The sequence below is a fragment of the Ranitomeya variabilis genome, chromosome 6 (genome assembly GCF_051348905.1).
Source record: "Ranitomeya variabilis isolate aRanVar5 chromosome 6, aRanVar5.hap1, whole genome shotgun sequence".
Lineage (NCBI taxonomy): Eukaryota > Metazoa > Chordata > Amphibia > Anura > Dendrobatidae > Ranitomeya > Ranitomeya variabilis.
The window spans coordinates 166089674-166114408 of record NC_135237.1 but is presented as its reverse complement, the minus strand read 5'-3'; the positions used below and the strand labels follow the sequence as shown (position 1 = coordinate 166114408).

Genomic DNA, 24735 nt, shown 5'->3' with positions numbered 1-24735 from the left:
CCCATAAATCTATGTATCTCTACAGATGAAGCTTTGTTTTGGCCTTTTTTTTGCAGCTGTTGTTTTTATGACCATCATTTTAACTCCTTCCTTACTAGGCAACCCCACCCTAACCCGATTTTTGCGCTTTCATTTTTTCCTCCCCTTATTTCTACAGCCATAACATTATTTTGTGTTAAAACTGACCTGGCAATATGATTCTCCAGGTCAGTACTATTACGGTAATATCAAACATGCTTAGTTTTTGTTTTATTTAACCCCTTAGTGACAGAGCCACATTTTTGAAATCTGACCAGTGTCACTTTGTGTTAATAACTCTGGAACGCTACAACAAATCCCAGTGATTCTGAGATTGTTTTTTCGTGACACATTATACTTTATGATAATTGTAAATTTAGGTCGATATGTTTTGTTTTATTTATAAAAAATATCAGAAATTTGAGAAAAATGTTAAAAAAATTAGCCATTTTCAAACTTTGAATGATTATCCCTTTAATCCAGATAGTCATACCACAGCAAAACATTAATAAATAACATTTCCCACATGTCGGCTTTGCATCAGTACCATTTGCAAAATGTTGTTTTATTTTGTTAGCATTTTATGAGGTTTAAAAATGTAGCAGTAATTTTTTATTTTTTCAAGGAAATTTACAAATTGTATTTTTTTAGGGACCTATCCATGTTTTAAGTGACTTTAGGGGTCACATATATTGGGAAACCCCCAAAGGTTATTACATTTTAAAAACGGCACCCCCTGACATTGAAAACTGCAGTCAGGTAGTTTGTTAACCCTTCAGGTGATTTTCAGGAATTAATGCAAAGTGGTATGACAGAAATGAAAATGTGTATTTTTACCACCTAAATGTCGCTAACTTCTGAACAGATTACTACAGCCGTCAGACTCTAAGGCCACTATTTGGTCATGAATTGGCATGGCAAACATCAGAACCACACAATCATGATCTCAGGGCACCAATTGGGATAAAGAGGAAGCCACTACACTCTGTTATCCATTTATGTGATGTAGTCACTATTGACTGCAGCATCTAAGGGGTTAAACGGATATGGACGGTGCAAACACTGATCGTGGCTGATGCAGCAAGTTGTCAGCTATAGTGGGCAGCCGACAGCTGCTGGATTGTCACCTGTATAGGGAGAATATTCTCTAATATCTCAGGTCAGTTAAAAGACGTATTGGCGGTCATTAACGGGTTAACCCCTTTACCCCAAAGCCTGTTTTCACATTCCTGACCAGGCCGAATTTTACAATTCTGACCACTGTCACTTTATAACTCTGGAACACTTCATTGGATCCCACAGATTTAGAGATTATTTTCTTGTGTCATATTGTACTTTGATAGTTGATGATATGTTCGATATGACTTTCATTTATATCTCGTTTTCACTGAATAACATTGTACAGGGCTGGTTAGGCAGGGAATTTACTCATACATAGGTGAATGCTGCTAGGATTGAGGGCATGAGGGACCTGGCAGATTCCCTTTAATGAGACAAACAGATCCAATAAGAAGTAAATTGAAAAAAGTTTAGCAAAAAATATGAAAATTTGAATCGCCTCCCGTTAATAACCTTAACAATGAGGAAATACCACATGTATATTTTATACATTTTTTTTTTTTCATTTTTTTTTTATGTGTTCATAAAAGTCTGATGTTTTTAAAAACTTAAAATTAATTAATCCATTTGGTAAATAGTGTAACAAGCAAAATAATCAAAACCTCAGAATTCCATTTTTTCAGATACTGCAACAGTGCAATAAATACGCTAAAATTGTCAATAAAAAACATCTGCTTAGGGATGAAAAATTCAAGCCCTAACACATCCCTATTGAAGAAAACTAGAAATGTTACGGGGTCTAGGAATATTAAGACAGGAGGTAATACATATTTCCACTATTTTTTTCACCACTTAAATTAAAAAAACAATTGCAGCATTGTTTGTTTTTTAGTTTTTTTTGTTTAGTTTTTTCCCCCCTGCTTTCCAGTACATCACATTGCAAATTGGACAGTGTCATTCAAAAGTAAAATTCATCCCAGAGAATACAAGCCCTCACACGGCTATGTCAATGGAAAAATAGAAGGAAAAATGAAAATGCAAAAACAGTGAATTTCTCGGTCAGGAAGTGGCCAAGGTGTAGAATTGCGGCTTTCAGTACTTGTCGAAGGAAAACTCCAACCATGACATGGATCTTAGTGGCCTGTCATGGGGTCTGTACATGCATTATGTCAGGGTGTGGGAGTTGGGTTACTCATTTCTAACCTCTGTGTTGGTTTCATAATATAGATGGGGATTAGAGCTCCAATCCAAATGCTCCATTTACACGTACAATCAAATGATAATTGTCTTCTAGATAGCCAGGAATTTAGAGGGGGTGTACACTACATGGACAACCCTTCAATAAATACAATATTCCCCTGTTTAAAATGGAGAAAATAAATCCATATTTACACCCCGCATCGTTCTGTTGAAGCTCAGATATCATGGGGAAATGTGAGCGCTGCAGCCAATTAGTGGCCACTGACTGGCTACTGTGCTTATGTGGCATAAAAATGTAATTACAAATCCTGGCAGAGCTGGCACAGACATCACTGGAATGGTGCTCGTGTAGGAGGAGTATCTGCGGTCTTATATATTTATTTATGGCGCTGGGTAATACAGCATGTACGAAGGGGTTGTCCAAGTAGTAATGGTTTCTTTACCCCCTTAGTGACCTTTGATGTGCGTTTACGTGGAAGGTTGTGTGCCTGTCTTTGATGCAGGCTCACATGCCAAGCCCACAATTTTCCCCACACATAACTGATATAATCGGCCATCATGTGCCTTTAACAGCCGCAGGTGGAGCCTGTGTCCGACATTCATAGGAGAGCTATGGCACAAGTGATCTAAGAGGACAGTAAAAAGTGAGGAAAATACACAGGTTCAAATCCCCCTCCCTTGGCCCACTTAAAAATAAAACAATAAAAAAATACACATTTGGTATCACTGTGTTTGTAAAAGTCTGACTTACCGAAATATAAAATAAATTAGACCTATCAGTAAACAGCGTAATGAGAAAGTCAAAATGCCAGAATGTTGTTTTTTTTTTTTCCCTGACGTCGCAACATTGCAATTAAAGGCTATACAAACATTTTATCTACCCCAAAATGGTAACAATAAAAAACGTCAGCTCTGAGCGCAAAAACAAGCCCTCACACTGCACCATATCCCGAAAAATGAAAACGTTACAGGTCTTGAAGGTGGCGACATAAGCGGGAAAAAAAATGTTCTTACAAATTTTCCTTTTTTTTTTTTTTTCACCACTTAAATAAAACTATACCTACTTGGTATCTGCGTACTCATACTGACCTGGAGAATCATATTGGCAGGTAATTTCCACCATATAGTGAACATGGTAAATAAATAAATGATGGAATTGCACTATTTTTGCAAACTTGGAATTTTTTTTTCCCCTTTTGCCAGTACATCACATGATAAAAGTAATGGTGCTATTCAAAAGTACAACTCCATGCTGTAAAAAACAAGTACTCCTGCGGCTATGGGGATGGAAAAATAAAAATGTTATGGCTCTTGGAATAAGGGAAGGAAAACATGAAGGCACCAAAATGAAAAATTGTGTGGTCATGAAGGGGTTAATGGTGCCATTAGCACTGAGCTGTCCGATTTTGGGTTGCGCTGTTGCATTGAAAACATTATAATGTCAGCATACCATTACATTACTTTCACTGTATGTATTGTAGGTTATCTTTCATTACATTTAATAGGTTTAAACCCTCGTTAATTCACCCGTATTTCCCTGTTGTCTCCTAGTTTCAGAGGCTGTATCCCAGGAAAGTCTGTCAAGAAGGAGATGGAGAGAAAGCTTCGGCACCTGCTGTCCGACTTACCACTGCCGCCTGTCTATCCTGGAGGTGGAGACATGTCTTGTAGCCCAGAGGGGAAGAAAACGCAAGCGAAGAACAGAAAGAGGCCCAAGTATGAGAACCTCCATCTTTTATCCTGCTAGTAATTATTTCCTTAAAGGCGTGGTGGACTTCAGACTAGAAAGTGATATACACCTAGCTTTCCGCAATTCCTGCGCTCTATGAAGACGCATGGCAGTATTATTATACGTAAATTGTTCCCTTGCTAGATGGAGACCCTCCTGACCACCCCTCATACTTTACATAGCATTTTCACTTGTTGGCCCATATGTATTATCCATTGGGGGCTGAAAGAGTTGTGTGGTTTTTCCGTAGAATTTGTTTCACAGACGCCTGCGGATCACCCACTGACATGCGGCGCCTGACATGCCATCAGCATTTTATACCCAAGCTAATGTCGTGTGTAATGGCGCTTTAATCAGGAGTAAATCATTACCCTTGTACAAATCCATTTTACGGTTTTATAGAAATCCATAATTGAAATTGTATGCTAATGAACTGTAAGTGCAGTGGGCGGGCTCTGTACATCCGCTCTGCTGCGCTCTCTCCCTATTCCCCACTGGCTACATGCCTCCTGTGAGACAGTGCAATCATGTTTCAATTGGCAGTCAGCGAGCAGGGAATAGAGAGAGAAGTGGGAGCTGTAAGTGCAGAGCCCGCCCACTGCACTTACAGCTCATTAGCATACAATTTCAGTTATGGATATCTATAGTGGTGTGTATTATATTGTATGGAGGACTATGGGGTGTATTATACTGTATATAGGACTGTGGGGTGTAATATACTGTATATAGTACTGTGGGGTCTATTATTATTATTATTATTATTATTATTTATTTATATAGCACCATTAATTCCATGGTGCTGTACATGAGAGAAGGGGTTACGTACAGGGTTATAGATAACGTTTACAGTAAACAAATTTACAATGACAGACTGGTACAGAGGGGAGAGGACCCTGTCCTTGCGGACTTACATTCTACTATACTGTATATAGGACTATGGGGTGTATTATACTGTATATAGGACTATGGGAAGTGTGTTTATACTATATGGAGGACTGTAGTGCACATTATACTATGGGGGGGAAGGACTATGTGGTGGGTATTATACTATGAGGAGGGCTATAGGGTGTATTATACTTAATGGAGAACTGTGGGGTGCATTATACTAAACTAGCAAAATGCTGCCTATTCGAGTGATTAGATTCTTTATGCTGGAACAGAAATCATTGTTCTCGGCAGCACCTCGCCCAGTGAAAACTGCAGATGACCTGATACAGTGCGGAGACAGATTGATCTGTTAGTGATCGTACTGTCCCCATCATTCTTCCTCAGCCGATGTAAGAGGTCGGGAAAGAAGCGTGGAACGCCTTCATTGTCACTCATTCTCGTTTAACAGCCTGAACTCTGTGCATGTAAATACAGCCGAAATGTCATTGTCATGGTGCAGTATGTCAGTATTTGGGGCTCCACGTTAAACATTTGTCCAGGGCCCTACTTTGTCTAAAACAAAACTGGCCCTGACTATACTGCGTGTGGTGGTCTGTAGGGACATCATGTTGTGTGACATGGAGCTGTTTATCAAGGTTTATCTATACTTATTAAATCTAGATAAAGAGAACCAGTCATCAGGATATTAGACCCCAAACTATCTGCATGTATGTAAAGGTGCTTTAATGCTGAGTAATCCTTAACGTGCTTGATTCTCTCTCTAGTCCCGTCCGCTAAATGTCTCTGACTGCCAGGTCTCTCACATTTCAGTGACCTGTCAGAGACCGGAGGAAGTCAGCAAGCAGGGAATATAGAGAGAGGTGGGAGAGCAGTAAGTGCAGAGCCCGCCCACCGCACTTACAGCTCATTAGCATACAGTTACAATTATGGATTTCTCTAAAACAGCAAAACGGATTTCTACAGGAAAGGTAAGGATTTACATTAAAGTGCCTTTACATACATGCTGTTAGTTTCTGGTGTAAAACTGGATGTGGTCAAAGCAATGCTTGGACCTCGGCCTCTTAAGCTCTGTTCCCTGTGTGACTCGTGGTCATTTTTGGTCCATTTTGTTCTGGTGAATGTGGTATCACATGTATGAACTCTGAACATCTAGAACCTTTAGTTTAGGAGGAGTTCTGCACCTCATGTTCTTTTATCCAGAACATTGAATTTCCAGGCATTATTTACAAATTGTAATTTGACCAAAATGTATGTTTTGTGCTGCGGGCAGTTCTCCTTCTGATAGTACAGGTTTTTGTGTCACAACTTAAAGAAGAATGCAGCGACTGTTTTAATTTTTTCTTTCAACTTTATTACAGGATCTGTGGTCCTCGCTGTGGTGAAATCCATGAGGATGAAATAGACTGGGGCAAACGTTGTGTGGACAAATTTGATATTATTGGGATTATTGGGGAAGGCACCTATGGACAGGTGTACAAGGCCAGAGATAAAGACACTGGTAAGAATGTGTGTGTATGTCAAATAGAAATATTTATCTTTAACTTGTCTTTATTAAAAAGGAAATGTGAGACATTACATAGCAAGGCAGTTATAAAATATCACATTAATAGGAAAACATTACAGGTCGTGCAACATGCAAGAACAAGAAACTGCTTCCGGAGTAGTGAGTTTGTAATGATATCTTTTGAGTCATTCGGGATTGAAGCTATCCTCGTGATGAGATGAGGCATAAAGTATGTCATAAGCATAAGGCTAAGTTCACACTAGGTGTTTTTTCAGCTTTTTTTAATGCAAAATTTCAGCTGCATTTTACAGTACCAGCAAAATCTGAGATTTCAGAAATCTCATGCGCAGCTTGTTTTTTTTTTTTTTGTCATCCAAGTTTTGTTCTTTGCATGTTTTTTTAATTTTTTTTTCCAAAATCAAGCATGTCACTTTTCAGTGTTTTTCACCCATTGAAATGAATGGGTGGTGAAAAAAAACTCAGGTATCAAGTTTTGCTGTGGTTTTTTCTTTTTTTTTTTGTGCCAAAACATGATTCTATAGAATAGGACTTTTCTTCAACATTAAACTTTATCTGCCTACACAAGAGACAAATCTAGCATGCCGAAACCGCAAGGAAAATATGATTTTTTTTCTGCAGCTTTTTCCCTTCCAAGAGATCAGGTTTTGCTGCAGAAAAAAAAGCTGAAAAAAAGCCTAGTGTGAACTCGCCCTAAGACAAAGAAGAAGATTGAGAGGAAAAGAAGAAAGAAGGTGGTGGAAGACTCTCCTTGGATTCCTGCTTTCTCCAGGTTTAAGGTCCTTGACGAGTTAAATAGATGGGACTTCTAGTTGTGCCCTTTCCAAGTATGGCATTGTATTATGGATGTGTGCTGTAACTTAATTCTGAATGCTAAAGGGCAGGATGGATGTAGAACTTTCCCATGTGGCAAAGAACTTTTCCACCAGCATTTTGTTGTGGGTTTTTTTTTTTTTTTTTAAGCACTGGAGGGGCGCTTTAAATGTAAGTCCCCTGCCCCGGTCAGATACTCGCCCTCTGATTCCGGTGCTGCTCTGGTCTCCCAGGGGCATCTTGTGAGCACAGCTTCTAACTGGTCAGAACTTACGTCACAAGCTCGCTATACAAGTCTGAGCGCCAGAATGAGGCACTTAGACGTGTATTGAAGAGTGACCTCCGCACAGCTCCATGAAACACTGGAGCAGCCGGCAGGTCACTCCGCTGCAGACCAGCGGGAGCAACGGTGGGTAACAATAAAGGTGTCAGCTGAGCATGAGACAGGGAAGGGGAGTTCTATTTCAAGAACCACTCTAGCGATGCAATTTAAAAAAAAAAAAAAAATGTGGAGTGGTGGTTTGAAAAGTCACATAATTTTGTTAAAACTGGCTGGTGTGCTCAAATGTGTTGGTATTTTCATGCCACGTTTGCCCAGTTCCGATAAAATGGGTGGAGTAGGGAAAGGGGCATGGCGACCCACTGTTTGTCAAATTCCTGAATGGGGTTGGCATTTGCTAAGCCACAAATCTTACAGTAGCAGGGGCTGGAGTAGGCTATATAGCGAGGCGCACACAGAAGTCCTGGTCACTTGTCCCACGCTCCTGACATATAAAGAGGCGTAAGCGTCCAGCTCCATCCCATCTCTGCATCAAGACTGAACAATGCCAATCTTGATGTATTGGGCCCTTTGAGTATAGACCCCTCCAATCAATTCATTGGAAAGATAAATATATACAGTGGGAAGTTATAGAAGTTTGGAGGAATATTTTGTTTTTACTTTTCGGCTGCTGAGATTGTGTAGAAGTTTTATAGGCCCCAAGCAAATGACGAAACGTACGAATATGGTCGGATGCTTTAAGGTAAAGTGGTTTCACTGTTGGAGAACATCCCCTGACCATCTCAGATCTGCATGTGAAACCTGTCTAAATACACGTTGCAGCCTCTGTTCGGAGAGACGTCTGTAAGAAACAGGAAAATGTTTCCAGCTCACCTTCCAAAAGCTGAATATCCTAAATAATTTCTGCCACGTGATGATTTGGTAGGCAGTGCTCATCAGAGGATCTAATCCACCTAATGGATTCCACAATGTAATTACGGTATATGGTTAGGAGAAAGACCTTTCAGCACTTTTCTTGAAAGATGGAAAAAAAAAATATCTGAATCTTTTTATTTCAAAAGATTAAAAAAGAAACAAACGTTGAAATAGGAAAAGTTACCTTACAAACGCGTCTTGAACTGATACTTAAATGGTTCTTAGTCATAGCTAAGGACATTTCTCAATGAATGCAAGAAAAAAGTTAACTCTTTAGTGACAGCCAATTTTTACAATTCTGACCATTGTCACTTTGAGGTTATAGCTCTAGAACGCTTCAACGTATTCCACTGATTCTGAGATTGTTTTTTTTTTCCGTGACATATTGTACTTCATGTTAGTGGTAAAATTTCTTTGATATGACTTGTTTATTTATGAAAAAAACGGAAATTTTGCAAAAAAATTTGAAAATGTTGCAATCTTCAAACTTTAAACTTGTGTTCCCTTAAATCAGAGTCATATTGCACAAAATACTTAATAAATAACATTTGCCACATGTCTACTTTACATCAGCCCAATTTTGGAAACATTAGTTTTTTTTGTTAGGTCGTTAAAAGGGTTAAAAGTTGACCAGCGATTTCTCATTTTTCCAACAAAATTTACAAAACCATTTTTTTAGGGACCACCTCACATTTGAAGTGTTTGGGGGTCAATACAGAAAATACCCAAAAGTGATACCATTCTAAAAACTGCACCCCTCAAGGTGCGCAAAACCACATTCAAGAAGATTATTAACCCTTCAGGTGCTTCACAAGAACTAAAGCAATGTGGAAGGGAAGAATGAATATTTTACTTTTTTTCCACAAACAATTTCCTTTGGAACCAAACTTTTTTTTTTATTTTCACAAGAGTATAAGGAGAAATGGAAAACACAATTTGTTGTGCAATTTCTTCTAAGTACACCAATACCCAGTATGTGAGGGAAAGCCACTGTTCGGGCGTATGGCAGGGCTAAGAAGGGAGGGAGCACCATTTCACTTTTTGAACTCAAAATTAGCTGGTATCAATGGCGGGCGCCGTGTCGTGTTTGGAGACCCCCTGATGTACCTAAACAGTGGAACCCCCCGAATTCTAACTCCAACCTTAACGCAGCCCCAACTCCAACACATCCCTAATCCCAACCCTTACCCCAACACTTTCGTTACCCTAGCCCCAACTTTAACCCTAGTGGAAAAATGGAAATAAATTATTTTTCCCTAACTAAGGCTAAGTTCACATTAGCGTTCGGGGGCTAATTCCTCAAGTTGCGTTTTGTGCGGATGGCGGGCACGTCAAAACGACGCATCAGCTTACATCCGCATGTCCTGTGTACCTAATGTTAAAGATAAGTACGCAGGATACATGCAGTATGCAGGGCTTAACGGAGGACGTACGCAACCCTCCACAAAGCCCCGAACGCAAAAGTGAACCCGGCCTAAGGGGGGTTTGACTTACTATTTTTTTTTATTTTGATCACTGTGATAGTCTATCACAGTGATCAAAATGAACCAATAGGAGAAATCTCCTATGGTGCCGGTCGACAGATTTTGGCAGGCTCACTGCGTATGGGCGTGCCATTTTCTTTCCGGAAGAAAACTTCGTGGGACATCACCAGAGGATGCTGAAGGTACGGGGAGGGGGCTCGGGGGACCCCATCTCTCTCTCCTCTGATATGCTAGATCATATCAGAGGAGAGAGAAATAAATAGGAATTCAGGCTTTTTTTTTTTTTTTTTTTGCAGTCGCCGTTGTTCCGCGAATAACGGTGTTTGCAACACTGAGGTCAGTAAACACCGACCCGAATCATGTTCTGACGCTGAGGGGCGCTATAACGTTATGTACCCTTAACTGCCTCCGTTAAAAGGCGTGTCAGTGATCGTTAAGGGGTTAAAAGGCACACATCATGATTCATTAGTGACACACACCCACTTAACTAACTTGTTTCTCTTTGCATTGCATTGTTTTGAAACTGTTCATACAACTAATTCTGTCAGCAAAGGTGAAAAAAAAACAACGTAATAAGCAAAGCCATTATATCAACCAAATAAAATGTGAGAATAGTTGGTAAATCTATATACTGGTTTCTAGAATTAGTTACATTTTACAATTCATTCCTTTATGAATATAGTATCGTGTGTATATATATATATATATATATATATATATATATATATATATATATATATATATATATATATATATATATATATATATATATATATATATATATATATTTTGCTTTCTTTTGCACATTTTTCTTTTTCTATTATAGGAATGTGCTCAAAGTATGAAAAGGTTCCACCACCAAGCTTTACAAACGTGTTTCTCTTTAATGGTTTAATGGATGTATGTCACCAATACTGATTCTTATGTGTGCATTTACCTGTGGCAAATAAGCCCTCATACAGTTCTGTTCACAAATAAGTTACATCTCACAGATTGTAGCTACAAAATAACTATTTTTATTTTTATAAAAAAGCATTTTTACTGTGAGAGCAGCAAAACTTGAAAAGATTATGTAAATCTTGTATAGCTGTAATCGCACCAACCTAAGGAATACAGCCGTCTAAACACTTATACCACACAACGAACCGCACAAAAATAAAAAGAATGAACATATAGACAGCCGTACAAGAATAGTTCTTATGTCTCGTAAAAATCAGAACAAGCCTCAGCTCACATTTATCCTTCGCTCTCCTTTGAGCGCTTGCGTCGGGATTTCCATGTAAATTCCCGACGGAACCATTGACTTATGAGGCAGATGAAGTCACTATGGATTCCGTCTGGTCTCTGTTTCGGCGGTGTCCCATCATTTTAGTGATCGCCCACACTTTAGCGTTCAAGTGTGGGCGATCACAGATCTGTGGTTGCCTGAAAAGATAAATGGCACCAGAACAGACGCGAAATGAAATCCAAGATGTATCTGCCTCATTACAATGAGTGCTTCAGTCAGAGGTTTCATCTGAATTGCATTTTTGTGGGATTAACAGGGAAACCCCCACTTAAAGGGGTACTCCCATCTCAAAGATCATATCCTAATATGTGGTGGTCATAGTGGCGGTCCAGAAAAAAGCCTGGCGTGGATGCTACAAAATAGTCACTGCAGCCATAGATGAATTCATTGAGAGGTGAAATTTCTACAATAAAGTCAAAAATAAAAATATTTTTACGAAAAAAAACCCACACAAAAAGTACACATTTCATTTTACTGTGTCTGGAACGACCCGACCTATAAAAACTGTCCCACTAGTTAACCCCTTCAGTGAACACCATAAAATATAAATAAAAACTATGCTTTTTCATCCTGACCCGCAAGAAACAAGCCAGCTCCATCAGTGGAAAAATAAGTTATAGCTCTCAGAATAAAGCGATGCAAAACTAATAATTTTTTCTATAAAATTGTTTTTATTGTGTAAAAGCGCCAAAACATAAATATATATATGGGGTATCCCATGACATCTGAATCGCGTCATTCGGAGATTTAGATGGAAACCCCAATGTAAGTGCTCAGGGTAGAACGCAGGATAAATGTGATCCCAAACGATATGTAAAATGTTCTCAGTAAAAGCTTCAACTCAATCCACAAAAAAAGCAAGTCCCCATATCTTATCTAGATGTGTGTGGGGAGTACTTTGCACCCCCAGGTACTCTATAAAAGTTTATAACGTTGAGCAGTGAAAATAAAAATAAAAAAAAATCCAATCACGTTACGTTTCCACAAAAAAGTTTTTTTTAGCCCCAACGTTTTTTATTTTAACAAGGGTAACAGGAAAAAAAACCCCTACAATTGTTGTACAATTTCTCCTGAGTACGCAGATACCCCATATGTGGGTGGAAACTACTGTTTGGGCTCACGGCGGGGCTCAGAAAGAATGTAGTGACAATTTGAAACACAGATTTTGATGGAATGGTCTGTGGGTATCTTGTCTCGTTTGGAGATCCCATGATGTACCTAAACAGTGAAAATTCCCATAAGTGATCCCATTTTGGAAACTAGACCCTTCATGGAATTTATCTAGATGTGTGGTGAGCACCTTGAACTCCAGGTGCTTCACAGAAGTTAATATCATTTAGCCATGAAAATAAAATCACATTTTTCCCATAATTTTTTTCATTTTCACAAGGTTAAAGGGAACCTGTCACGACCTCCCCCACCCCCAGGCGTTTTTAACTAAGGCTACTTTCACACTAGCGTCGTACTCGGCCCGTCGCAGAGCGTCGGGCCGACGTACCAACGCTAGCGTTGTATGCGCTGCACAACGGGTGCAGCGGATGCTGTTTTTCCACGCATCTGCCGCCGCATTGTGAGGTGCGGGGAGGTGGGGGCGGAGTTCTGGCCGCGCATGCGCGGTCGAAAATGGCGGTCCGTCGGCAGCAAAAAACGTTACATGTAACGTTTTTTGCAGCCGACGGTCCGCCACAACACGTCGCAACCGTCGCACGGCGGTTGCGACGTGTGGCAATGCGTCGCAAATGCGTCGGTAATGTTAGTCAATGGGGGAAAAACGCATCCTGCAAGCACTTTTGCAGGATGCGTTTTTTCGCCAAAACGACGCATTGCGGCGTATTGCAAAAAACGCTAGTGTGAAAGTAGCCTAAAAGAGCCACCTTGTGCAGCAGTAATGCTGCATTCTGACAAGGTGGCTCTTTTAGTTCTGGGTACTGTAACTGCCGAAATAATCAGTTTTATAATTTGTCCAAAATACCTTGTCTTCCGTCAAGGAGGCAGGCCTTTCCCCCCCTGCTTTAGACGCCACACAACTGTCACTCACATCTTGGCGCCGGGCGCCACCTCCTCACCGGTGTTTTGAAATGATGCGGCGCCTGTGCTCTTTTCTCCTGCCTTGGGCAGGTGCAGTGAGTGCCGTCTGCCCTCTGTGCGTACGTACGCCCTGCCTGTGAATCCCAGCCCCGCAGTGTCTTATGATTTATTCATACTGCGGGGCTGGGATTCCTGGGCATACGCATTGCGTGTCTAAGCCTCTGACCCTCTCCCACCGCCTGCTACAGCGTGTGCATCCTCAGGTGATCCCTCTTCCGTGCAATAGCCTGGAACCTTGCCAAATCCTCATAGCTGGTGTGTGTGTGTAGCAGGGGGTGGGAGAGCGTGAGAGGCTTAGACACGCAATGTGCATGCCCAGGAATCCCAGCCCCGTAATATGAATAAATCATAAGACACTGCGGGGCTGGGATTCACAGGCAGGGCGTACGTACGCACAGAGGACAGACGGCCAGCACTCACTGCGCCTGCCCAAGGCAGGAGAAAAGAGCGCAGGCGCCGCATCATTTCAAAACAGCGACGAGGAGCCGGCGCCAAGAAGATGCGAGTGACAGCTGTGTGGCGTCTAAAGCAGGGGGGAAAGGCCTGCCTCCTTGACGGAAGATAAGGTATTTTGGACAGATTATAAAACTGATTATTTCGGCAGTTACAGCACACAGAACTAAAAGAGCCACCTTGTCAGAATGCAGCATTACTGCTGCACAAGGGGTGGCTCTTGTAGTTAAAAACGCCTGGGGGTGGGGTGACAGGTTCCCTTTAATAGGGGGAAATGGACCAGAAAATTTGTTGTGCAATTTCTACCAAATAAACCAATACCCCATATGTGGCTTAAAACTACTTTTGTGGCACAGTGCAAAACTCATAAGCGAATAAGCGCCATATTGGAGTTAAGATTTTGCTGGATTGGATTGAGGGTGCCATGTCAAATTGGTAGGTTACAGAATAGCAGAACCCCCCCCCCCCTCAAATAAGCGATGCCATTTTGGAAACTATACCTCTCAATGAGTTCATCTAGGGGTGCAGTGATCATATTGACTCCACAGTTGTCACAGAATTTTAAACCATTTGGCAATGAAGAAATTGCTAATTATGTTTTTACCGCCAAAGTTTTGTTATGGCACCAGATTTCACATTTTCATACTGGGAAATGGGTAAAAATAGCACCAAAATGTATCCCACAATTTCTGTTGAATGTGGAAATACCTCATATTTTGCTGTACAGTACTACTTAGCCATACAGAGAGACTCAGGAGGGACAGAACGCTATTTTCCTCTTAACGCCTTCCCGACCTTTGACGCCACGTAGGCGTCATGAAAGTCGGTGCCAATCCGACCCATGACGCCTATGTGGCGTCATGGAATGATCGCGTCCCTGCAGATCGGGTGAAAGGGTTAACTCCTATTTCACCCGATCTGCAGGGAGAGGGGGAGTTGTACTTCAGCCCAGGGGGGGTGGCTTTGCCCCCACGTGGCTACGATCGCTCTGATTGGCTGTTGAAAGTGCAACAGCCAATCAGAGCAATTTGCAATATTTCACCTATGAAAATGGTGAAATATTGCAATCCAGCCATGGCCGATGCTGCAATAGCATCTGCAATGGCTGGAAATCATGTTCTGAACCCCCCCACCGCCTCCGATCTCCTCCCCAGTCCTCCGTTCTGTCCGGTACCCCCCTCCGTCCCCCTGTCCGCTCCCCGTGCTCCTGTCCGCTCCCCCCATCCTCCAATCCCCCCCCCCCCGTGCTCCGATCCAACCCCCCACCACCCCCTCATACTTACCGAGCCTCCCGAAGTCGGTCCGTCTTCTCCCTGGGCGCCGCCATCTTCCAAAATGGCGGGCGCATGCGCAGTACGCCCGCTAAATCTGCCGGCCGGCAGATGCGTTCCATGTACATTTTGATCACTGTGGTAAACTTATCACCGTGATCAAAATAAAAAAATAGTAAATGACCCCCCCCCCCTTTTATCACCCCCATAGGTAGGGACAATAATAAAATAAAGAAAATATTTTTTTTTTTCCACTAGGGTTAGAACTAGGGTTAGGGTTAGAACTAGGGTTAGGGGTAGGGTTAGGGTTAGAACTAGAGTCAGCGTTAGAATTAGGCTATGTGCACACGGTGCGGATTTGGCTGCGGATCCGCAGCGGATTGGCCGCTGCGGATTCATAGCAGTGTTCCATCAGGTTTACAGTACCATGTAAAGCTATGGAAAACCAAATCCGCTGTGCCCATGGTGCGGAAAATACCGCGCGGAAATGCGCTGTATTTTCCGTAGCATGTCAATTCTTTGTGCGGATTTCGCAGCGTTTTACAGCTGTTCCTCAATAGGAATCCGCAGGTGAAATCCGCATAAAAAACACTGGAAATCCGCGGTAAATCCGCAGGTAAAACGCAGTGCCTTTTACCTGCGGATTTTTCAAAAATGGTGTGGAAAAATCTCACACGAATCCGCAACGTGGGCACATAGCCTTAGGGTTAGGGTTGGAATTAGGGCTAGGGTTGGAAATAGGATTAAGAATAGGCTTGTGGTTAGGGTTATGGTTAGGGGTGTGTTGGGGTTAAAGTTGTGGTTAGGGTTGGGATTAGGGTTAGGGTTAGGGTTGGGATTAGGGTTAGGGGTGTGTTGGGGTTGGGTTGTGATTAGGGTTATGGCTAGAGTTGGGATTAGGGTTAGGGGTGTGTTGGGGTTAGGGTTGGGATTAGGATTAAGGGTGTGTTGGGGTTAGTGTTGGAGTTAGAATTGAGGGGTTTCCACTGTTTAGGCACATCAGGGGTCTCCAAACGCAACGTGGCGCCACCATTGATTGCAGCCAATCTTGCGTTCAAAAAGTCAAATGGTGCTCCCTCCCTTCTGAGCCCCGACGTGTGCCCAAACAGTGGTTTACCCCCACATATGGGGTATCAGTGTACTCAGGACAAACTGGGCAACAACTATTGGGGTCCAATTTCTCCTGTTATCCTTGTGAAAATAAAAAATTGCTTGCTAAAACATCATTTTTAAGGAAAGAAAAATGATTTTTTATTTTCACGGCTCTGCGTTGTAAACTTCTGTGAAGCACTTGGGGGTTCAAAGTGCTCACCACATATCTAGATAAGTTTCTTGGGGGGTCTAGTTTCCAAAATGGGGTCACTTGTGGGGGGTTTCTACTGTTTAGGCACATCAGGGGCTCTGCAAATGGAATGTGACGCACGCAGACCACTCCATCAAAGCCTGCATTTCAAAACGTCACTACCTCCCTTCCGAGCCCTGACTTGTGCCCAAACAGTGGTTTACCCCCACATATGGGGTATCGGCGTACTCAGGATAAACTGGACAACAACTTTTGGGGTCCAATTTCTCCTGTTACCCTTGGGAAAATAAAATATTCTGGGCTAAAAATCATTTTTGAGGAAAGAAAAATTATTTTTTATTTTCATGGCTCTGCGTTGTAAACTTCTATGAAGCCCTTGGGGGTTCAAAGTGCTCACCACACATCTAGATTAGTTCCTTGGGAGGTCTAGTTTCCAAAATGGGGTCACTTGTGGGGGAGCTCCAATGTTTAGGCACACAGGGGCTCTCCAAACGCAACATGGTGTCCGCTAACGATTGGAGCTAATTTTCCAATCAAAAAGTCAAATGGTGCTCCTTCCCTTCCGAGCCTTGCCGTGCACCCAAACAGTGGTTTACCCCCACATATGAGGCATCGGCGTACTCAGGAGAAATTGCCCAACAAATTTTAGGATCCATTTTATCCTGTTGCCCATGAGAAAATGAAAGAATTGAGGCTAAAAGAAATTGTGTGAAAAAAAAAAAGTACTTTTTCATTTTTACGGATCAATTTGTGAAGCACCTGGGGATTTAAAGTGCTCACTATGCTTCTAGATAAGTTCCTTGGGGGGTCTAGTTTCCAAAATGGGGTCACTTGTGGGGGAGCTCCAATGTTTAGGCACACGGGGGCTCTCCAAACGCGACATGGTGTCCGCTAAAGATTGGAGCCAATTTTTCATTCAAAAAGTCAAATGGCGCTCCTTCCCTTCCGAGCCCTGCCGTGCGCCCAAACAGTGGATTACCCCCACATATGAGGTATCAGCGTACTCAGGACAAATTGGACAACAACGTCCGTTGTCCAGTTTCTCCTTTTACCCTTATAATAAAAAAATTGTTGCTAAAAGATCATTTTTGTGACTAAAAAGTTAAATGTTCATTTTTTACTTCCATGTTGCTTCTGCTGCTGTGAAACACCTGAAGGGTTAATAAACTTCTTGAATGTGGTTTTGAGCACCTTGAGGGGTGCAGTTTTTAGAATGGTGTCACTTTTGGGTATTTTCAGCCATATAGAACCCTCAAACTGACTTCAAATGTGAGGTGGTCCCTAAAAAAAATGGTTTTGTAAATTTTGTTGTAAAAATGAGAAATCACTGGTCAAATTTTAACCCTTATAACTTCCTAGCAAAAAAAAAATTTGTTTCCAAAATTGTGCTGATGTAAAGTAGACATGTGGGAAACGTTATTTATTAAATATTTTGTGTCACATAACTCTCTGGTTTAACAGAATAAAAATTAAAAATGTGAAAATTGCGAAATTTTCTAAATTTTCGCCAAATTTCCGTTTTTTTCACAAATAAACTCAGAAATTATCGACCTAAATTTACCACTAACATGAAGCCCAATATGTCACGAAAAAACAATCTCAGAATCGTTAGGATCCGTTGAAGCGTTCCTGAGTTATTACCTCATAAAGGGACACTGGTCAGAATTGCAAAAAACGGCAAGGTCATTAAGGCCAAAATAGGCTGGGTCATGAAGGGGTTAAAGCCCAGATTTTCTGAGAATAGATTGTGGACTCCATATACAGAACCCCCCACCTTAAGTGACCCCATTTTTGAAATTATACAGGTGTGACAATTGTGATTCCATGGGTGTTTTCCAGAAACAAGCAGGAGTTCCTTAGTGAAAATTGCAAACTGCCATTGTGGTCACCAGTACATTGTAGTTCCCAGTACCTTATGCTCATCTCATGCTTCTGGAGACATGCAGCTGTAAATTAGGCAGGATGTCCTTGCTCCAGAAATGCCAAACATGTGGATGTATAATGTGGTTTAGACACACTGGTGCTCAAGAGAGGGAGCATTTGGATTCAGGAGTGTAGAATTTGCTGAATTCCTTTTGGGGGGACGAGGCTCTATATCTCCTTTCCAGAGCCTTTGTACTACCATTTAAATGGAATCCACCTATATGTCTGTTAACAAATGACGGACCTGAGTGGGGGACTTGCTTTTTTGTGGATTGATTTTAAAGCTTTTATTGTGAACATTTTTACATAACATTTGGGATCACATTTATCCAGAGCTCTCTGCCAGTTTCCATCTAAATCTGAGTAACATGACAGATGAAACCCCTGAGGGAGCCATTCACTATAATTCAGGGGTGTCCTCCTTTTAAGAGGTGCACAAAACGGAGGTCGACAGCGCTTTTATGTACGCCTAAAAAGACCATAGGCAGCCACACGACGTCCAGTCCCTCCATCTTCTGTCGGTGGTTCACTGTGAATCATGTATTTCAGAGAATTTCCTCATCCCTATCCTGGAATGCACTGCCTCCTCATCCCTATCCTGGAATGCATGGCCTCCTCATCCCTATCCTGGAATGCACTGCCTCCTCATCCCTATCCTGGAATGCACTGCCTCCTCATCCCTATCCTGGAATGCATGGCCTCCTGATCCCTATCCTGGAATGTACTGCCTCCTCATCCCTATCCTGGTATGCTAGGCCTCCTCATCCCTATCCTGGAATGCATGGCCCCCTCATCCCTATCCTGGAATGCACTGCCTCCTCATCCCTATCCTGGAATGCATGGCCCCCTCATCCCTATCCTGGAATGCACTGCCTCCTCATCCCTATCCTGGAATGCATGGCCCCCTCATCCCTATCCTGGAATGCACTGCCTCCTCATCCCTATCCTGGAATGCACTGCCTCCTCATCCCTATCCTGGAATGCACTGCCTCCTCATCCCTATCCTGGAATGCACTGCCTCCTCATCCCTATCCTGGAATGCACTGCCTCCTCATCCCTATCCTGGAATGCATGGCCTCCTGATCCCTATCCTGGAATGTACTGCCTCCTCATCCCTATCCTGGTATGCTAGGCCTCCTCATCCCTATCCTGGAATGCATGGCCCCCTCATCCCTATCCTGGAATGCACTGCCTCCTCATCCCTATCCTGGAATGCATGGCCCCCTCATCCCTATCCTGGAATGCACTGCCTCCTCATCCCTATCCTGGAATGCATGGCCCCCTCATCCCTATCCTGGAATGCACTGCCTCCTCATCCCTATCCTGGAATGCATGGCCTCCTCATCCCTATCCTGGAATGCACTGCCTCCTCATCCCTATCCTGGAATGCATGGCCTCCTCATCCCTATCCTGGAATGCACTGCCTCCTCATCCCTATCCTGGAATGCATGGCCTCCTCATCCCTATCCTGGAATGCACTGCCTCCTCATCCCTATCCTGGAATGCATGGCCTCCTCATCCCTATCCTGGAATGCACTGCCTCCTCATCCCTATCCTGGAATGCATGGCCCCCTCATCCCTATCCTGGAATGCACTGCCTCCTCATCCCTATCCTGGAATGCATGGCCTCCTCATCCCTATCCTGGAATGCACTGCCTCCTCATCCCTATCCTGGAATGCATGGCCCCCTCATCCCTATCCTGGAATGCACTGCCTCCTCATCCCTATCCTGGAATGCATGGCCTCCTCATCCCTATCCTGGAATGCACTGCCTCCTCATCCCTATCCTGGAATGCACTGCCTCCTCATCCCTATCCTGGAATGCATGGCCCCCTCATCCCTATCCTGGAATGCATGGCCTCCTCATCCCTATCCTGGAATGCACTGCCTCCTCATCCCTATCCTGGAATGCATGGCCTCCTCATCCCTATCCTGGAATGCACTGCCTCCTCATCCCTATCCTGGAATGCATGGCCTCCTCATCCCTATCCTGGAATGCACTGCCTCCTCATCCCTATCCTGGAATGCATGGCCTCCTCATCCCTATCCTGGAATGCATGGCCTCCTCATCCCTATCCTGGAATGCACTGCCTCCTCATCCCTATCCTGGAATGCATGGCCTCCTCATCCCTATCCTGGAATGCACTGCCTCCTCATCCCTATCCTGGAATGCATGGCCTCCTCATCCCTATCCTGGAATGCACTGCCTCCTCATCCCTATCCTGGAATGCATGGCCTCCTCATCCCTATCCTGGAATGCATGGCCTCCTCATCCCTATCCTGGAATGCACTGCCTCCTCATCCCTATCCTGGAATGCATGGCCTCCTCATCCCTATCCTGGAATGCACTGCCTCCTCATCCCTATCCTGGAATGCATGGCCTCCTCATCCCTATCCTGGAATGCATGGCCTCCTCATCCCTATCCTGGAATGCACTGCCTCCTCATCCCTATCCTGGAATGCACTGCCTCCTCATCCCTATCCTGGAATGCATGGCCTCCTCATCCCTATCCTGGAATGCATGGCCTCCTCATCCCTATCCTGGAATGCACTGCCTCCTCATCCCTATCCTGGAATGCATGGCCCCCTCATCCCTATCCTGGTATGCTAGGCCTCCTCATCCCTATCCTGGAATGCACTGCCTCCTCATCCCTATCCTGGAATGCATGGCCTCCTCATCCCTATCCTGGAATGCATGGCCTCCTCATCCCTATCCTGGAATGCACTGCCTCCTCATCCCTATCCTGGAATGCACTGCCTCCTCATCCCTATCCTGGAATGCATGGCCTCCTCATCCCTATCCTGGAATGCACTGCCTCCTCATCCCTATCCTGGAATGCATGGCCTCCTCATCCCTATCCTGGAATGCACTGCCTCCTCATCCCTATCCTGGAATGCACTGCCTCCTCATCCCTATCCTGGAATGCATGGCCCCCTCATCCCTATCCTGGAATGCATGGCCTCCTCATCCCTATCCTGGAATGCACTGCCTCCTCATCCCTATCCTGGAATGCATGGCCTCCTCATCCCTATCCTGGAATGCACTGCCTCCTCATCCCTATCCTGGAATGCATGGCCTCCTCATCCCTATCCTGGAATGCACTGCCTCCTCATCCCTATCCTGGAATGCATGGCCTCCTCATCCCTATCCTGGAATGCACTGCCTCCTCATCCCTATCCTGGAATGCATGGCCTCCTCATCCCTATCCTGGAAAGCACTGCCTCCTCATCCCTATCCTGGAATGCACTGCCTCCTCATCCCTATCCTGGAATGCATGGCCTCCTCATCCCTATCCTGGAATGCACTGCCTCCTCATCCCTATCCTGGAATGCATGGCCTCCTCATCCCTATCCTGGAATGCATGGCCTCCTCATCCCTATCCTGGAATGCACTGCCTCCTCATCCCTATCCTGGAATGCATGGCCTCCTCATCCCTATCCTGGAATGCATGGCCTCCTCATCCCTATCCTGGAATGCATGGCCTCCTCATCCCTATCCTGGAATGCACTGCCTCCTCATCCCTATCCTGGAATGCACTGCCTCCTCATCCCTATCCTGGAATGCACTGCCTCCTCATCCCTATCCTGGAATGCACTGCCTCCTCATCCCTATCCTGGAATGCATGGCCTCCTCATCCCTATCCTGGAATGCACTGCCTCCTCATCCCTATCCTGGAATGCACTGCCTCCTCATCCCTATCCTGGAATGCATGGCCTCCTCATCCCTATCCTGGAATGCACTGCCTCCTCATCCCTATCCTGGAATGCATGGCCTCCTCATCCCTATCCTGGAATGCATGGCCTCCTCATCCCTATCCTGGAATGCATGGCCCCCTCATCCCTATCCTGGTATGCTAGGCCTCCTCATCCCTATCCTGGTATGCTAGGCCTCCTCATCCCTATCCTGGAATGCATGGCCTCCTCATCCCTATCCTGGAATGCATGGCCTCCTCATCCCTATCCTGGAATGCATGGCCTCCTCATCCCTATCCTGGAATGCACTGCCTCCTCATCCCTATCCTGGAATGCATGGCCTCCTCATCCCTATCCTGGAATGCATGGCCCCCTCATCCCTATCCTGGAATGCATGGCCTCCTCATCCCTATCCTGGAATGCATGGCCTCCTCATCCCTATCCTGGAATGCATGGCCTCCTCATCCCTATCCTGGAATGCACTGCCTCCTCATCCCTATCCTGGAATGCACTGCCTCCTCATCCCTATCCTGGAATGCATGGCCTCCTCATCCCTATCCTGGAATGCATGGCCTCCTCATCCCTATCCTGGAATGCATGGCCTCCTCATCCCTATCCTGGAATGCACTGCCTCCTCATCCCTATCCTGGAATGCATGGCCCTCTCATCCCTATCCTTGTATGCATGACCCACATCAAAAAACATTTAAAAAAAATCCATCCTACTTACCGTCCTGTGCTCCCTCACAGCGTCTTGTTCCGGTGCAAGCAGCTGATTTATGCTTGTAAGCAGCGCATGGCAGGGACGTCATGCGCAGCTTACAAGCAGAGCACAGCTGCTATTCACCTCTATCCACTCCCATGGGAGTTAAGAGAAATTAATATTCACTTCTTTCTAGTAGTGGGCACACGTGACCGCCCGGCTGCTGCAGCTGACACTATGCGTTACTTAATAGCAATTAATACTCACTGCCCTCCACAAACATAGTCCCCGAGTGGAGAGCAGTAAGTATTCCGGCAGCTGTGCTCTGCGACTACTGTGCCCGCTATTACAGAGAAATGAATATTCAATGCCAGTGCAGTGAATATTAATTTCTCTTTAGCAACTTTCTTGAGGCGTGGCAGCTGGTTCCTACCTCTTGTGACCCGTTGCTCCGCCATTGCCACTCCCCCTCCATCTTCTGGGACCCTCACTGAGTGTAAGGGGAGGGGGGGGGTGCTCAGCACAAAAAAGTGCTGAAAAACTCTGCTTATACTCCAGTATATATGAGTGTATAATTTATTGGATTAGTTCAGCGTCTGACATGTATTTAGGAGGCGAGTCGGCTCGTGCTCGGAACATGAGCTGACAGGCCACCGTTACTGGGTGACCCCCGCAGCCAATTTTCGGGTCATTATGGAGACCATCGGCATAACGCGATCACATTGTTCTGATGGGAGCTCCATCCCTCTGCTATGCTTCTTGATGTCACTGTAACTATTGACACCGGCATCACAGGGGTTAAACGCCTACGATTGGTGCTAGCACCGAGAGTGGGTGTCGCGGCAGCTCTGTGTGAGCCCTTGCGATCATGGTGCCATATATAACAGTTTGTGGGAGCTTTGCTCCCATGGCGCATATTGAGAAGGGGTTAAAGGTTTAAAATGATGAATCTGCATATCATTGATGATCTTGCTCTGCTACATGGTCATGTCCTAAATCGTGTGATGCCTGTCTTACAGTGGGGGGCTGCTGTTTATTAACATCGGGACTGTAACTTAAACAAGTTTTCCACTACTTGGCCAGCTCTGTCTCATACCCAACTCTATTAAAATAATGAAGCTTCTACTCCCGTGCCAGCACCGATCCCACAGTGTCGCCACTCGCTCTCCCCGGGCTCCCGTGCTGCTGCTATGACATGTGACCCCGGCACCCAGTTTACGCTGGCATCACAATCTCCACCTTCTGTCAAATAGAACATGAAGAGGAAGTCAGAGAGCAGCGGCAGCCCGGATTTCTTCATGTTCAATCCATACGAAGGCAGGGACAGTGACGCCAGCGCTGATTGGGTGCCGGGCACCACGTGTCACAACTGCATGAGAGCCCCGGGGAGAGCGTGTGCCGAAATCACGGGAACGGGACGGGAGTATAAGCTTTATTATTTTTGATCAAGAAGGGGTTGTCCTACTAGTGGACATCCCCTTTAATGTTTTTGGCCATTGCTGTTTTTGAAGGTCTCTGTTCTTAATGCCTACATTAATTGATTTTTATTTATTTTTCTTTTCTGTGCAGGAGAAATGGTGGCTTTAAAGAAAGTACGTTTGGACAATGAGAAAGAAGGTTTCCCTATCACAGCTATACGTGAAATTAAGATTCTTCGGCAGCTCACACACCAGAGCATTATAAACATGAAGGAGATAGTCACAGACAAAGAAGATGCCGTGGACTTCAAGAAAGATAAAGGTTTAGTGTCTGAACCGCACATTTTGAAGTAGTCTTTTAAATACCAGACTTTTAGTAACTAAAAATCCACAATGTTCACATAATGACTTGGTAGAGTGGAGAAAATATTGAGCATTAACCCCTTCATGACATGTGATGTAAATGTACGTCATATGTTGTGTCCCTGTCTTTGATGCAGGCTCACGCTGAGGCTGCCGTCACACTATCAGTATTTGGTCAGTATTTTACATCAGTATTTGTAAGCCAAAACCAGGAGTGGGTGATAAATGCAGAAGTGGTGCATATGTTTCTATTATACTTTTCCTCTAATTGTTCCACTCCTGGTTTTGGCTTAGAAATACTGAGGTAAAATACTGACCAAATACT

The 24735-nt window shown here is 44.1% G+C and overlaps 1 protein-coding gene across 1 annotated transcript in view; it reads left to right on the top strand.

Annotated features, from left to right (window-relative positions):
- Positions 1-24735, top strand: part of CDK13 (cyclin dependent kinase 13) — a 62030-nt gene that overhangs the window by 10847 nt on the left and 26448 nt on the right. Inside the window, exons 3-5 of the mRNA XM_077269209.1 lie at positions 3829-3993; positions 6253-6392; positions 24199-24369. Coding sequence (XP_077125324.1) covers positions 3829-3993; positions 6253-6392; positions 24199-24369 — 476 coding nt within the window. The remainder of the gene's footprint in view (positions 1-3828; positions 3994-6252; positions 6393-24198; positions 24370-24735) is intronic.